The following is an 18,193-nucleotide window of genomic DNA, read 5'->3' on the forward strand; positions in this document are numbered from 1 at the left end:
GAATCGAAAGTGTAGCATAGAAATTGCGCGCGACAATGGTGCTACCTAGCAGTGACACAAGAAAATCTTCTCAATACATTCCCATCTAAATAAATATCAAGTTTCGGGTTGCATATTAATGCATAGTCTCGTATCGAGATTAATGCGTGTGAAAAAATAAAAGTTGCTCGATGCTCGACGAAAATGTTTTCATCAATTTTAACGTGTCTTTATGTCATACAAATTTCATAGAAGTCTGAATTGAAACAATTTTACCATCTGTGGAGGATTCGTTCTAAATATCATATATACAGTAGTAGTGTACTCTCATGTGTGCATCACTATTCCTACACTAATTAGATACGTATTTTCCTGTACGTAAATTATACTTAATTCTTTAGTTATTTTAGTTTTTTTATGTGACACTTTTATTGTGTAGAACATTTTAAGTATGTAAATGGATATATATACATATATGTATATTATACAAACATTTAAAGTGAACAAAAAGTTTATAATATACGAAATAAGTCTATTATAAGTTTGTTTTAATTACTTAAAAAGTTTTACAGGAACAAATAAGTATATACAAAATTAATTAATAAAACATTCAATCGTAAATAAACGTTATTAAAAAGAATAAAACCTATAAGAACAAATTTTTAATGATTAGTGTTACATACGTAGAATAAATTATTGAATAAAACACTGAATCGTAGGTAGGAAAATGGTTATCAAGAAAATAAAACCTATAAAAACAATTCTCAATGATCATTCGGTGTTATATGATAACATAAACGTGATTGGTGTGTACGCGGCATAAATTTATAACTTGATCATTGTTGACGCATAGCACCGCGAGAGTGCGCATTACTCAGTGAAAAAAATGGTGGTTATTTGGGTGTAGTCGGACGATTTTCTGCATCACAAATGTGAGTACCGGCTGACTAAGAAGTTACGAGTGCTGTTTGTCAGTGCGTCGCGAAGCTAATATGATCAGGTCGATATCAGAGGTAATGAAACAATCATATAATTGAACAAATATCTTATATATCCATACGAAACCGCTGATTCTAAGTAGATATTGTTGTTCACGCATCTCCGCATGACAAGTATACTTGCTTGTCTTCCCTATGTATTTTATCAGACAAAAATCATGGATAAATCGGTGACGTTCATAGAGAATGAAAAGATTCGAATTTATTCATAGGTCTCGAAGCTATTCGCCGCCAGACAATGTGTAAAATATGCACTGACGCGATATTTTTGGGATAGATGTCACATTATCTCTTTGGTGGTCTTGACTATATGCGCGCGTACGAATGTGTGCATTTATTTGATTTGCGGTATACGTGTGTAGTACTTCCTCTTCACCCCTTAATACGCATGTGTTCGGCATGCATTGTAACGGTGTGTCCGTGAGATACGTATATCACAGTATATACGTAAGACCTGCTACTTGCTATATACTGTCAACATTTTTCAAGTGACTGTTCCACGATGCTTGACAACATACTGCGATATTTAACGAAGTAAATTTTATTCCCCACCTGTTCATGTTCAATCTCTTTATTTCAACTTATTAATACTTCTCGCAGTTATTTCGTTGAACAAGTTTACGAAATCCATAAGTAATAATAAATACATAAGTGTTCGATTTATTAATAAATAACGAAATATTGTCTAGACGATATATTTAGTATATCTAAAGCACTAATTCTGAGATCGGCTGTCCTCACATTTATTGGCAGTCGACATGATCAACATTAGACTATTGATGTTGTTAAATTTATATAATCCGTCTGGTATATAAAACTGTTTGCAAAGTAGGGATTATAGTGAAACCAGAAGGACTAATACACACATGCAATTCTGCCCTCTGTAAAATAGATTAATTCAAGCTTTATTGATAGAATTCTATTTCTATCACAAAATGTTCTTCTATGTAGTTCTAATTTTGTTTTTCATTCCTTTTTTAAATAAACAATTTACTTCGTTTGTAGTTTTTTGCATATTCGTTACTCAAATAATTTGTAAATTATTCGTGCATTTAACATATGGTATGATGTACATATATAATATAAAATTATTTTAATAAAATTATTAATTCGCATTTAATGCAAACACTGATAAATTATTAACATTATTTAAAATTACAATAAAATTGTAATGATAAACATAATGAAATAAGCATACATATTTATTAATATTTAAAGTGTGTCATATAAAATATTTAAATAGAATGACGTAAAAATGATGTTTGTTATATATGAGAAATATTAATTTTAAATTATTTTTTACTCACAATACATGTGTATTATTACTTTGAACCATTAATAATAAACGATATTTATAACTTATAAACAAAGTAAATGTATAGCTTGCTTGAAATAGTGAATTATTTTTTAATATATATAATATTGAATCAAAATATACTTTAAAATCATCAATCTATTTTGAAAACTTATGTTGAATTAAAAGTTAAAGATAAGTTAAAAGATAAATTAAATATTCATATAATATTCAATCAGAACTTCGAAATTAAAAAATTTGTCTCATTTTATAAAAAATAGAAATCATAATAAAGATATTATCACAGTAAAGATATTATTATAAACAAAATAAATTCTTCATTTATTTATGAAATTTTTGTCATTAATATTTTATTACTATTATTAGTTACTATTATTAATATCAATATTTTTTCTGCTTTCAGAATCATTTAACTTCTTTGGTATTAAATATTTATTAAGAAATTGAAGTAACAGAGTATATTTGGTAAAGAAAGGAGGAAAAGATCTGTGATGAATATAAGAACCACATACTCTGTGCACTTATATAAATGCATCCAGTATTTTATAATTTGAAAGATAAAGTTAATTAAAGCTACTGTTTTTCTAAAAATCTTTATCTAAATCAAACTGAGAGAGAAAATATATATATATATATAAAAATTTATATATATATATAAATATATATGTACATATATATAAAATAGAAGACAAGGATTTTTATAAAGTGAATTCTTTCATACGTTGGTTATGTGCAATGCCGAGATGCTGCAATGAAAACAAGGCAGTGAGTTCGGTTGGCACTAGTCGGGAACATAATACGGAAGATATTTTGTTAACACAGAGTCGTTCTTTTACAATTGGAAATCAGTTGGAATTAGAGGAAGATCCACCAATTGTTGAGAAATCACACAGAAGAGTAAGGTGTGATCTAAGTCCAGTTCCAACAAGCACAAGTACTAATTTGAATATAAAGCTTTTAAGTATTAAGGTAAACTTCTCATAAATTAGTTTTAGATTTATATTTTATCTGTTTATATACATGCTGTTAATTTCGCAAATTTATTACTGAACATTGTTAATATCTCTGTGCACACTTATTTATTATCACATTGAGGATTATAATACTAGTGTATTGATTACAGGCAGATAGAAATAGTCGTCAAGATCAAGTGGAGACTGGATCTGGTGGGTACAGAGAACGGAAGAAAGAAATTAAAAAGAGAGCAGCTATAGGCAATACAGTGCGTGGATTCCTCTCATCTGGCCACAGCAGGCAGGACAGGTATAATGATGTCTGTATCAAAATCATGCTTCTTACATTGTCATTTTTTATCTTCTGTCATTTAATTTCTTTGCTGTAATACATTCTTTGCTTTTCATTTAACTATACATGTTCAATATATATGTATATGTTTAATTTGGAATGCACTTTATAAAGATTGTTCTTTAATATACTATTTTACAGATTCCGTTTTCTAAATAATTATTCTATTACAATACATAATCTGAAATATGTCTCTAAGGAACAAAGTGTTTGTGTACCTCTAACTTTGAATTTTTGAATTACTGAATATAACAAACTATAATAATATATTAAATACTAAAACTACACATGCACAGGAATCTTTTGTATATCTCATCTGTACTGTACATGTACATATTGAAATTATTACAATCTTTAAGAAACATTACTTTAGAAAAATATATTAATTAAAATATTTTATGTGCTAAAATTAGTTGAAAAATTAGTGAATGCTGAAGTACTATAAAATCTAATCAAGAAATTTTTTCCACATGAAATTAGAAAATTTCATCAGGAAAAGTATAAAACCCAATATATTTTCAGAATTACTGACTCTGAACTTCAAGTATGAAATTTTATAGGTACTCAAAGGTTAGTAATTACATGATTTACATTATTGTCATACTGCAACATAGAACTATTCAATTATTATTTATTGTCATTTACACGTTCAAGAAAAAATAATAGTTTATCAACAACTATTGATTTAGTTTTTTGTTTTGGATTTTTATCATTATTATAGATTTGTGTATATCTTAAATTTATTTTTCAAACATTTTTCATACTTTTGCTTCCTTTAAGATTAAGTAGTACTTCAAACCATTATTCATAGCATTTCAATATTACATAATATAACGATTTCATAGCTGGCGTGTATGTACGAGTACATTTAGTACAGATGAGGCTAAACATTAATTTCTTAATTTAGATTTACTATTCTTCATAGTTATATAATAAAAGGTATTTGATTGCAAAATATATGTGTGTGTGTAACATTTTTCAATTTTTATCATATTCATAAAACACAATGTAATACATGAAACATTTCATGATGACAAATATGACTTCAATTTGGTGTAATCATACTTTCTGCTATAGTTTGTATTTATATTTTGTATTATAAAATAAAAGCTTTCTACATACTTTGTATCTAAATTGAAATGCATATAATTATATGATTTAAACGTAAAATTTGAACTTTGTCTCTTTTTATCAAAGAAAATAATATTTAAAAGAAGAATTTAACAAAAAGAAAAGGAAATATGGCGTAATAATTATGTAGTATGTTTAATGATGTTTTAGGTATGAGACAAATAGACAACAATCTTCAGGGGGAAGTGGCCTGTCAAGTTTATGTCCAAAGCTGGTGGCCAGTGGAGGAGGCGGTAATCAGAGTGGGATTAGCCTGGCAGTGGGCCACTTAGCCTCTCAAGAAGGAGTAGGTCCTTGCTCAGTTGTAACCACTCAAAGAATCCATAATCACACACATAATCACAAACGCCAAAGAAAATTATCTATTGTCTCACAAGCTGGCACTAGTGCTCATAGTTCTGGAGATAGAAAGGTATATTAGAAAACAAAAGCTTTTTTATATGTAAGTAATATTTTCATATAAGTATAAATTGTATGTTTTTACCTATTTTCTTAGACATCAAATCTAAGCCGTTCCTCTACACCAATTTGCAAAAAACAAGTGCGGACTCAAAGGGCTGATCATACGGATTCATTATCGATAACAAGTAACGGAGTCGCCAGTAGCTCACCTTCTTCTAAAAAGAAAGTTTTATCTGTGTTACGAATTTGTGAAAAATCATCATCTCGGAATCTCAATTCACCATCTTTAGATCATGAAAATGATCGCAGTTTTAGCGATGCAGAGGAAGCTATTACAGCAACAGAAAATGTGTTCAATGTGCCAGGTATTTTATACTTTCATTCAGCAACAATTTTTGTATACAGAACGTTTTACAGATTTTACTACGAAGTTCGCTTTTATGTACAGGATCCAGTTCCACACCTTCAACACCACTTAGCCGATTGAAATCAAAAAAATCGGACGAAGATGAAACGAGTGTGGAATACAATATTAGTAAAGAAGGTGCTGATTCCTCGCGGAACCCATCAGACAAAAAAGGATCACTAGATTCCAACGAAGAAAAGACGTCTACATTAGAATGTTTCGAATCTTCTAAAACTTCGAATATTATAAGAAAAATATCGGCAAATAGTATCGACGAAGAAATAGGTGCACAGAATAAGCAAAAAGTAATTTCCACTTCTTCCACAAGTACGAAATCCAGCAATATAAAATCTAGAAACAAATATGTTGCAGAAAAGATGATTGAGCAACACAATAGCAAAAATTTAAAAGGAATAAATATGGAAAAAAACATAAATACAAGTTCGTCCACAGAAACATCCATGAGTTCAGCAGCTAATAAAAATAACGAAAAAACCAAACGGAAAACGTCTAACGAAGAGCCAAAATCTACTAATATTGCAGAGAATGAAGACTTAGCTAAAAATTCTGAGAAAAATGTGATAGATGATAAAAATGACATGCAACAAAGTGAAGAAATGGTAAAAAGCTCAAGATTTGTAACATCAAAGGTGTCAGAAGAAATTGTGGAAACTGAGATTAAAGATATAGATGCGCAAAGAGAAGTAGAAGAAGAAGTGACGATATATGATGAAGATGATAATGGCACCAGTATCAGTGATATTGTTGCTACTCAAGCGCTTCATGAATCTCTGAGTAAATTAGGTAAAGTACCACCATTAGATACTGAGTTGAAGAATGTCAAGGATACAAACACCCAAGACGAAACCAAGATGGTAAAAGATGAAAAAGAAAAGGAAGTCGTGCAAGAAGAAGCAGTGGAAGGATTTATTGGTCCTTTACTTGATGAAAATTTTAAAGCAGATGAAAAATTAACACAGAAAACAATGGCTATGGAGGAAGTACGAAATTTATTAATGAAAGTTAAAGTGCAAACTGTTGAAGATGATGATGACGAAGAAAAGGCTATAGGTATATCACCAGATGGTAGATTTTTAAAATTTGAAGAAGAAATTGGTAGAGGCAGCTTTAAGACTGTATATAGAGGTCTGGATACTCAAACTGGTGTAGCTGTTGCTTGGTGTGAATTGCAGGTCAGAGAAATGTAATTGAATGTTTGTATTACTTTTAAACAGATTTGTATATAATTATAACTTTTCTTTTAGGAAAAAAAATTAAATAAGACGGAAAGATTAAGATTTCGAGAGGAAGCAGAAATGTTGAAAGGTTTACAACACCCAAATATTGTCAGGTTTTATGACTATTGGGAAGTTACACTTACACGTAGAAAATATATTGTGCTAGTCACTGAACTTATGACTTCAGGAACCTTGAAAACGTACGTTTAAACTCATGAAAAATTTTTAAAATTCCTAATATTATAATTATAATTCTAAATTATTATGCAACTCCATATAGGTATCTGAGACGATTTAAAAAAATTAATCCAAAAGTTGTAAAATCTTGGTGTCGACAAATTTTGAAAGGCCTTAGTTTCTTGCATTCGAGGTCACCACCAATTATTCATCGTGATTTAAAATGTGACAATATCTTTATTACTGGTACCACAGGAAGTGTAAAAATTGGCGATTTGGGACTTGCTACTCTTAAAAACAGAAGTTTTGCAAAAAGCGTTATCGGAACACCTGAATTTATGGCACCAGAAATGTATGAAGAACATTACGATGAATCCGTTGACGTTTATGCGTTTGGAATGTGTATGCTTGAAATGGCTACTAGTGAATATCCATATTCAGAATGTACTGGACCGGCACAAATATATAAACGCGTAGTATCGGTAAATTGTTTAATGAACTTTTTATTATTTATATAGTATTCATTTTTATTCAACGTGTCAAGCAACATATTGAATAATGTTTGTATTATACGCAGGGTGTAAAACCGCAAAGTTACGATAAAGTGGAAAATCCAGAAGTACGTGAGATTATAGAAATGTGCATTCGATTAAAGAAAGAAGAACGGCCTTTAGTTAAAGATCTTTTAAATCACGAATTTTTTGCGGACGATGTTGGCTTAAAATTAGAAATGGTTTCAAGAGATTCAGCCGTAGCGGATGCGGAATTATCGCGTGTTGAATTCCGACTTCGAGTGTTGGATCCCAAGAAACGTACTAACAAACATAAAGAGAACGAGGCGATACAGTTTGATTTTGACATTCAAACTGATAATGCAGAAGAAGTAGCCTCAGAAATGGCTAAATCTAGCCTTATACTTGAGGAAGATGTCAAGGCTGTAGCAAAAATGTTAAAATCGCAAATCAGCACTTTGTTGCGAGAGAGAGAAGAACGTAAAGCCAAAGAAGAAAAGGAACGTTTAGATCGAGAAGCGGATAGTGTTAATACAACCAATGAAAATTTGTTACAACAACAATTATTACTTCAACAAATGCAATTGCAACAGCAACAACAACAGATGCAATCAAATATGAGCATCCAAATGCAAGGTCAAGTACAAATGCAGTTGCAACAGAATCAAATACCTTTGCAACAACAGCAACAAATGCAAACTACTGCACAACAACCTCAGCAACACAATTTACAACCACAACAAGTCCAATTGGTTCAACAGCAACCATTAATGCAGCAACAAACGTCTGTTGTTCAGCCACAGCAAGCACAACAAATGCAACAAGTGACTCAGGTTTCACAACAGCAAGTGCAGTACCAACAACAGCAATATCAACAGCAGTTACAACAACAATATCAACAACAACAGCCACAACAATTTCCTCAGCATGTTTCGCAAAATTTAACTGCTACTTCTTCACAATGCTCTACCCCTCAGACTGTACAGACTCAACCACAATTTCCTCAAGTATCTCAACAAATACAACAACAGCAACATTTGCATCAGCAACAACAGTACATACAACTGAATCAAATGAATGTGCCGCAACAGATGGGTCATCAAATACAACAACCACAGATACAAATTTTATCACAACCTCAACATATGCATCAGCAAATATCGCAACCTCCACAAGTGCAATATTCTCAACCGCAAATACAGCATGTTCAAAATCAGCAGTACTATCAGCAGAATACGACAGGAACCTCAGGATACAGTACGCAACCCCTATATCAGCAAAATATATCTCAACAAGTGTATCATTCGTATGCCAGCTCAAGTTCCTCCGGCCATGTCGAGATTTTATCATCCAATCAGCCTACAGCCCAAATTTATTCTCATCCAAGTATCCCTCAAAATACAGCACCTCCAACTTCACAACCTTACATGCAACCACAGCCAGGACAAGTGCAACCATCTGTACCAACTGGTCTAAATCTTCAGAGCACATCATCAGCAACTCATATACAAAATACAATAACATCAACAATTCCAAATATGCAAAGTGCACCTACTCTTATTTCGAACAGTGGACATCAATCTCAGCCTCAACAAAATGTCTTAGTTCAAATGAAATATTCGCAAAGTTCTAGTATCCCTACTTCTGTACCCATATCAGCTGGGATTTCTGTGCCATCAACAACAGTGTCTCAGCAACAACAGCATTTCATTTCAAACACAGAACAGCTATGTTCTAACACAGAAAGATCATCTTTATCTAAACAAGATACAATGGATTCTGTGCAATCTTTACCAACAGACATACCGCCTACTATTCAGGATCAAGGAAATGTCTCTAACGTGTCTAACATAAGCACATCTCAAGCAGCAATGCCAAATGAAGGGTAAATATATAAAGTTTCAATGAATCTTTAAATAAATATTGTTTAAGAAACTGACCAATATTTTGTTTATATAGAATAAATCAAGAAAGTGCAGAGAATGTCACTTCATCCGAAAGATCTAGAGTAAAAAGATCCGGTACGAAACGTAAGAAACCTGGTATCAAATTAACAGTTTTGTCTGTAAGTAGTAATGAGGGACAATCAATGATTGTTGAATGTCAGTTAGATACCAGCAAACAAAAAACTGTGACATTTAAATTTGATAGAGATGATATGGTACCTACTGACATTGCTAATAACCTGGTAAGTAAATAATAAAATTTTATATGTTAATATTTTTATCTTCAAAATTTTTATTATTATTCTATTCTTATTTTCTTCAGGTTGCTGAAAATTTATTGCCACAATCTCAATGTGAAACGTTCGTTGAATTGATAGAAGACATCGTTAAACAATTACGTTTGGATCCTACACGGGCTTTACCTTTAGTAGCACATGGTCCACCAGATCAATCTGCCGGTGGTAGTCCGGTTACGAGTCGTCGACCTAGAGATCGTGACCACAGTCTTGATACAGCTAAGGTAATGGTTTTCTTTCCGTTTTTTCAATTTGTTTTATAGATATTAATATACTACGAATATAATGAAATTTATACAATTTATCTACAAAGGAAATTCGTTTTCTTTTTTTTTCTTTTTTTTCTGTTTTTTTATCAGAGAACAAATAGAAATAAATTTTGAAATAGAAGTTTTCAACAAAGATCATTGTCATTAGTATTATTACTTAAGAACCTGATACACAAAAGTCCATAATGCATATCATAGGACTATTTTGCTTGTTGTAAGTTCTTTTCTTGAAATAATAGAACCATGTTTCTTATATATTTCATACTAAAATAACGTTGTGGTTACGCTCGAGATGTATATCTCGTGATCCCATAAAAAAAAACACAAGGGTGTACCTCCAAGGTATAATTGGTGTGTATCGTTTTGGACGCAGCAGGTGAGACATGGCTCGCTAACTCGTCAAAGCAGCCACCGATCGTCGTACAAAATCCATCGTAGACACCGTTCGGTGAGTTCATCGTCCCCTCTATACCTTATCCTGTTTCCTATATTTCATCGTATAATCGTGGACGTTTGTGCATCCTTTTTGATTCATGATACATTGTGTTCGGACATTTGTGTATCTTTTGAAGTACAGCAATATTATATGACGACATTTCCTGCATATTAAATTCCTCCCATAGGCAATTCGTATAACATAACGGTTAGACTATGGCCAGGGCATACTTTATACTTTAATTTTTATATATTTATTCTTAATTATATATTACATTTAATTTTTACTTGAAAATTTTTCAGGAAAATTCACTCTTTTATGAAGATTATAATTTCTATTAGCAGTATATTACAATACATTTATATATAAGAGAATCCTATATATATATGAAATAATAAACAACATTCATACAACATTCTTTAGAAATGAATGAAATTGTACTTATTTAAATAGATTTTTTTGTAACATAATAGCATTGTAAAATATGCATTCTTTATTAAAAATACCTATTTGTGTTTCCCTTTTTTATTTTATTTTAAATATACTTAGTAATGTAACCGACTTATATAACTGTATTTTGCAATAATTATTTCATTTATGCCGCTATTTGGTTTTGTTTACGTGCATTGTAATTATTTTATTGGTAAAAGGTAAACTTTGATAGCTAGATAATTATTTTCTGTATGATTCCAGAGAGACGAAACTTCCAATACTTCTACACCTACGAAATTATTACCGATTGACCAAATTCTTTCTCACATTACGGGCTCCACCTCCATGGATAAGCAACAAAATGTGCAAACGCCTGATAGCCAAATGGGTCCTGAAAACACATCAGCTGAAGCATCCAGAAGATCATCGACCTCTACACAAAATACGGATACATTAACACCGACTAATTTACCAAGCGATCCCACTGATCCAACTCAGGAAACCATAGTTTCTGCAGCAGCAGACACAGTGTTAGACGCGCAAAGTATACTTAAAGATGAAACAGCTAAATCAACGTATATCCAAAGTCAAATAACCGATTCGACTGTAAATCAAATAAATGAAAAATCTAAAGAATCCGTCGTTCAAGATGCAATGGAACAAGAGAAAGAAACGAATAAAGAGACACACTTTGATGCCATAACTGCAGAAGTAGCTACATTAACTGCGCCACCTCCAGCACGAAAAATTTCTCGTTTTTTAGTTAGCCCTGTAGTTGAACAGAAGATTGTTACAAGTGAAGAAGAAGGATCTACTTCTGTAGAAAATGCAGATAAATCTAATGTATTAACAGCTCAGCCTAGTTCATTATCGCAATCAAATACGATTGATGAGGGGCAAGTAAAACACGATGATCTAGAAGTGAATGTTTTAGAAGCACAAACTATGGTTCCTGAAAAATCTAATATCGAAATCGTTACGCAAAATCCTCAATGTATCGCAGAACAAGTAGACACTGTTCAAACAATTCAACAACCGGTACAACAATCAATTGCTCTTCAAAGTACTGTACAAGGGCAAGCAATCCTATCCATATCACAAATGCAACAGAATGTTAGTGCTGTGCAATCTAGTCAACAAAATGTAATGGTTCCAGGATCAGCAATAACGCATCAATCGCCTCAACAGGTACAAGTTGTATCTCAAAATGTAGCCATGCCACAAAAGGATCCACAAACTCAAGTTGCATCGAGCGGAATCAATATATCAGGACAATATCAAAATCAATCTATGCCATGCAATATTCTATTACAGCAACAACAAATTCCTATACAACAAAGTTTAACGCAAATGCACATTCAGCCTGAACATCAGCATCAGGGACAAATGCAAGCTCAGCGACCATTGCAACAATTTCAACATCAACAAATACCGCAACAACATCAACAATATGTGATACTTCCTAGACATATTCCACAATTACAACCAACCACAATTATAGATGAAAGAAACCGCAGGATTTCTAATATTTCTACAACATCGAACATGTCTACGGATTCGCAAATTTCGGAAATTGCTAATATGACGGACGATAAGAAGCAAACAATGATCATGCCCAATTTATCAATGCCCCAAACGCAGCATGTACAATTTATTTCTCAACCAGATGGACCAAATATCACTCCTTTACCACAGACTGTTTTGGAACCAATCCAACAGCTTCAAACAGCACCTCAAGCTACAGTGAACGTCCCAGCAAATGTATCTGTACCTGTTTCAGTTCCTGCCCATCAAGCTGCCACTGTAGAAGTTGCTCCTAAAGTTACACTTAAAACAAAAGAGGTTTCATCAACGCTTCCAGATTTAGCACAAAATTTAGCAAATATACTTTCAAACCCGAAATCGAAATCTGTAACTCCTCATTGTTTAACTACCCACGAACCAAACCAAACTGTAAATATCCCAGGAACTACAATACTCGAATATAAACCTACTCTCCAGTCTGAACAGTATTTTCAACCTATTCAACCAGAAGCAAGTCAAATACAAATGCAACCGCAATTACAGCATAATTATCAAGTGAACACAACACAGCAAGGAATTCCACAAACGTTTCAATTTAGTCAACAACCTCATCAAGCACAAATACCTCTGCAGCAAACAATGCAACTGAATGCAACTCATCAGATCGACCCTCAGTTACAAATGGCGCAACAAAATTTTCAACAGAGCAAATGGACTGCTTCTATGAATCAAAATATTATACAGCAATCTGCGTCAATCAGACATATTCAACAGATTCAACCACAATCGCAACAAACTATGCCACAACATGTTATACAAGAAACTCAAAATATAGAAAGTTGCATTTCTTCCGATCAATCTCAGCTTCATTTAAAGCTCCCTGATCAACAACTCTTAGGAAAAGTATCTGAAACAGAAGCTCAAGATGCTAATTTAGCTGGGTATGTATAGTATATATAATATTGCCAAATGTTTAATACAGGTATGTTTATACATTAATTTATTTTGTCTATATATTAGGCGTACAAGTTCCGAATATCCTTTATTATCGGAGAACGAAAGCTCTAGCCATGATATAACTCCTGAACATACGATCGTTGAATCTGTAGATTCGGTATTATTTACACAAAATCAAGCATTGCAACAACAACAGCAGCAGCAGCAACACCAACAACAGCAACAACATCGAAAGCTTAGTCAACAGAATTCGCTAGATAAAGTCACAGATACGACTACTGGAACTAGTGTTCCGGGTGGAACAGGTCCACAAACAATAGCAGATCTCCATCAGAAGCTTGTTCAATTAACAAGTCAGCCGTCCGAAGCGCTTAATGTAGGCACACCTCCTATAAGTTATCCAGCTACTCCTCATAATCACCAGATAATAGGTGGATATGATGCCTACATGCATTCTTTACAACAGAAACTTGTTAATATTGGCATGCCAATTTCCACTACACATGGCATAGTAAGTAATTTAAAAAATATAAAGAATTAAATTTTTTTGTATTTTGTATTAATAATATGATAAATACATAGCAGGGTCCTCTATCACCTCAGACTACAATACAGTCGACTACAAACTTGACTGATTCAAATGTTCCAACAAGTGTGGAAAGTTCTGTTTTAACTCAAGAAAGCTCAATTCAACAACTTACGCTTTCTCAAACTGTAGGTTTTACGTTAAGAACATCATATACATTTGTCTTGAAAGATTTAAATTAATAAAATATAAAATTTTCTTATGTTCAGCATGTAGATTGCTCTCTCGATAGTCCAACTCCAACACCTGGAGGGGCTCCTGTAGGGTCTGAAACTATGAGTCCGAGTAAAGAGAGTATAAAAGTTCGAATCCAAAGACCGGGATCTCGTCTCCAAGAATTAGAACAAGAATTAGCAAAAATTCACAGAGGATCGATTCCAGCAACAGCTTCTCCACAACCTTTAACACCTCCTGTATCCATCAGTTCTGTTCCGCCGTCGTCCGTTGGTTCTATTCAGCTGCAACCATCTTTACAGTCTACTCAAAGTTTATTGACTACTGTTCCACCTGTAACTGCTGTACCTGTTGCTACCGTTACTCCCAGTGTCTTTACATCACGCTCTGATACGAACACTCCAGTGCAAGTAGAATCTCAAGAAAATGTTTCCGAGGTACATATAGAGTATATTTAAGTATAGCAAATTTCGGTATTTCCAACGAGCGTTCTTGAAAAATAACTAACTAATTTTAACTAATAGAAGGTTAGTACAACACAACCTGTTAGGAAAATATCAAGATTCGTGGTTTCCAAGGTCGCAGGTCCTCCTAATAATGCTACTACACCGATTCAACAACATACTGATATGTCAAAAAATCAAACAGAAGATTCGAAGATTTATCATATAGATGACACACAGGGTAATTATTCTAAAGATCAATGAAATAGATACATTTAGAAATGTTTAAAAATTAAATATTCATGAATTACAGGTACACCAGTACAAATAACTCACAGCCGTGAAGGTTCTCTTCCACCTACGCAAATTACTCAGCCTATTAATGCTCCTGTTGTAGAAGTAAATACATAGCTTTTATTAAGTATATGTTTAATTAATTTATGTGCCATTAACCCAACTGTTAATATTATTTATAGCAAGCAGAAAAAGATGAGAGATTTTGGACATTAACACCAAGTGAAGAATATCAATTGCTTATAAAAAAGTAGGTTTACATTTATAAAAATTTCATCTTACAGTTTTATAATAATTAAAAATTAACTTCTTTTACTTCTGTATATATACAGGCAAACTATGGAATTGGAATCCCTGCAAAGAAGACACAGAGAAGAATTGGAACGATTTCAACAGCATCAATTGCAGCTATTAATTCAACAGCAACAGCAAGCAAGTGCACTTCATCAACATCACCATCAACATCATCCAGTGCTTTATCATACTGTTACAACTAGTGTGCCAGGTTAGTCATTAATAGTAACTTTAAGTAACTTTAAACAACTATTTTATACGCCCCATTTCAATCATTATATTTCATCGTCCCTTGTAATGACATAATTCTTTTCCTAACAGGACAAACTAGACTTCCAGGTACAGAAGACTATTTAATGTTTAACACAACGCCCCAAACTCCTTTACAAAAAGCTCCAAGTAATTATCCAGATACCGATGAAACATTACGATTAGCTATGCAGAAATTGAAGCAAACTCCTTTGCAACTACAACCACAACAGGCGGCAACTGGAATACCACACGCTTATGTTATTCCAATTCCAGTAGTGCCTTCTGAAACTATGCAAAACGTGTCTACTCAACAACCTACTACTTATACAAGTGAACTAACTGAATCTCTAGAGCCAGCACATAATCCGACAATTATAAATTCAACACAATATCAGTTCACGCCTATATTACCAGATGGAACAAATTATGCAGTATCCTCTACTGGATCATTAGTTACACCTATACCGATATCAAGTTCAACGGGAAGTGGAGGTTACATCCAGTATCACGATAATCAAACATTATCAAATTTTCAAACATTTAGTTGCACACCACATGGCGGTTTCTTTTTACCAGCTGGCTATCGGCTAATATATGCTCCTTCTGGTGGAACGTCTCAGTCGCAGCCAGCTACACCAGCTACCCCACATATAGGAAATTCTCATGACGGTACACCGCCGGCAGAACCTTTGCACGCAGCAAATGTTGACAATTCAACAGCTCCACCTTCCCATACCGATCAATAACGTAATCTTCAGCAAGTTATGATCTATATTTTTCGATTTACTCATTTTCGTAATACATTCTTTATTTAAACGTGTTGCCCTTATCCACTAGTATGAGAATCATGCATTATTACAATTGTTATTCTATTATAGTTTTGCTAATACGTATTGCTACCCTCGTCTTCGTGGATATGTATGCGAGGAGATGCGAATGAAAGTATTTAGGATGTATTTGATATTGTAACATCCGTGCGTATCGTTAAAATATTCTCGTTATCTGTGCGTCAGCATATTAATTATTTGATATGTGCCTCGCAGCGAAATTAAAACTCTCAATTCGTACACGGAGAATATTTTGAATGAACGAATTAAGCTTCTGGACAAAAAAAAAAAACATAGGAAAGAAAAAGAAATAAAATATTGAAATTGAGGATAGAGGCCTTTACATGTACTGTGCTTATATCTTATTGTAGTAAATACCCTTCTTTAGTAAAAATGCTTGTTAAAAGACTTTTTCTGCTCTCAATTTATTGATAGCACAGTCCACATTAGTACAGGCCTCAGCTAGTCTTACAAATGATGGCATACAGCCATTCTGCTCGATATATATGTATAACTGTTAATGTATACTGAATGCTTTGGACAGAGAATGTATGTTTACGTGTGCATGGATGTGATTGCAGGAGTCAGACAGAGAAGAAATATGATTAATATAGTCACTGTTATGCTTTAATGTATTTCTAGCGATTTTACCTATTTCAATTAAAAAAAAAAGTCATGTGTTACTAGTTAGCAGTTTCATGTATCTTATCTAATATTATATCAACTATTATCTTTTTTAGACTTGATTGTGAATATTTTTATTATTGCATATTTAATTTATCGAAGTTTATTTCATTTGAATTGGCATTTCATTTACAATACGTTCTGAAATACATTTGCGCAATCCATTCCTTTGAATATTTTAGGAATTTTTGTTATTTAGCACTTCAATTTCTGATAAAATGGTGATGAAAATAATGGTAATCATCATAGATATTGAGAATCTAATTAAGAAAAAAAGAAACTCAATAGGAACATGACATATGTATGAAATTCATACATGTTTTAACAATATCAAAAATAAAATAATCTAGTGCTTGTGTTACATCCCAAAAAATATATTTTAAATTTTCATCTGTGCTATCACATATTGCATTTTGCAATATAGTTAAGAATAGCTTATTTGTATAACTACAAATATTACTGCTGTTTATTGGTAATTATAATGTTATCTTTATTTCGTTCAAATAATTGCAGTTCGCGTCGTTTTTAATGTTGCGATTTACTACTGCTTTAAGCATGAATTTATTATTATCAGTATTAGAATTTCGAAAATTATTTTAAAATTTTGAATATGAAGTTTTTTCTTGTAATTTCCAAGTTATTGATACTTGATCATGATATTATATTAAATTACACTCAATTGTTTCATATACACATATGTTTTATTTCTAAGTTTTGCATACCATAATTCTGTTATTTCGTTTTCCACTTTATTTGGGAGAAAATATAATTATACCTTTAAATCCAGTTAATCCACCTGGTAATAAATTCATGTGGCTGTTGAACGAAACATTATAATATAGATAATTGTATGTATTTCTTATGGAAATGCATTGCAATTATTCTTATATAGTTACTTTAAATAAATTTATTAGATAATACTCAAAGAAAATGCATAACATGTAATACTTAATGTACATATTATTCATTTACTGTTAGGTGGATTGGCTTTTGATAAAGATGCAGCTTCTATGTTTGTTAATAAAAGCTGAGTATATGAAGTTTCTAAAATAAACTATATTTAAATGTAATAATTTACAGTGATATAGTTTGGTAAAAATTGATTTTTAATTTCTTAAATTTATTCATTGAATGTGATGAAATGCATGAAATAAGACAATAGAAATGAATATTATTTCATTAACAGCATTGCAACGGACTACTTCCTTCCAAATATATTTTACACAATGTGATTTTAAATATACATAGTATTATAATGATAATGATGATGATATAATTGGAGTAAATTTTTGTAAAACATTATTGTTGTTTTACCA

General features: G+C 32.2%; 1 protein-coding gene across 8 annotated transcripts; it reads left to right on the plus strand.

Annotated features, from left to right (window-relative positions):
* Positions 1–124: 124 nt before the first annotated feature.
* On the plus strand, positions 125–16,934 carry LOC126870021 (mucin-4-like). Of its 8 annotated transcripts, none has more exons than XM_050627320.1 (21): positions 125–353; positions 2,696–3,261; positions 3,416–3,555; positions 4,879–5,140; positions 5,225–5,495; positions 5,579–6,729; positions 6,802–6,974; positions 7,055–7,433; positions 7,529–9,348; positions 9,423–9,651; positions 9,732–9,929; positions 10,348–10,422; positions 11,104–13,307; positions 13,387–13,834; positions 13,906–14,037; positions 14,119–14,520; positions 14,608–14,767; positions 14,840–14,925; positions 15,003–15,070; positions 15,153–15,325; positions 15,436–16,934. In XM_050627320.1, exons 2-21 carry the CDS (start codon positions 3,028–3,030, stop codon positions 16,110–16,112), a joined length of 9,282 nt encoding a protein of 3,093 aa, XP_050483277.1. In that variant the 5' UTR covers positions 125–353; positions 2,696–3,027; the 3' UTR covers positions 16,113–16,934. The 8 variants fall into 8 exon arrangements, with proteins under 8 accessions (XP_050483277.1, XP_050483280.1, XP_050483278.1 ...); XM_050627323.1 differs by lacking the exon at positions 125–353 and adding an exon at positions 825–992 and having other exon boundaries at positions 14,611–14,767; XM_050627321.1 differs by lacking the exon at positions 125–353 and adding an exon at positions 825–992 and having other exon boundaries at positions 13,909–14,037.
* The last annotated feature ends 1,259 nt before the right edge of the window (positions 16,935–18,193 follow it).

This window comes from Bombus huntii, chromosome 10 (assembly GCF_024542735.1).
Source record: "Bombus huntii isolate Logan2020A chromosome 10, iyBomHunt1.1, whole genome shotgun sequence".
Classification (NCBI taxonomy): Eukaryota; Metazoa; Arthropoda; class Insecta; order Hymenoptera; family Apidae; genus Bombus; species Bombus huntii.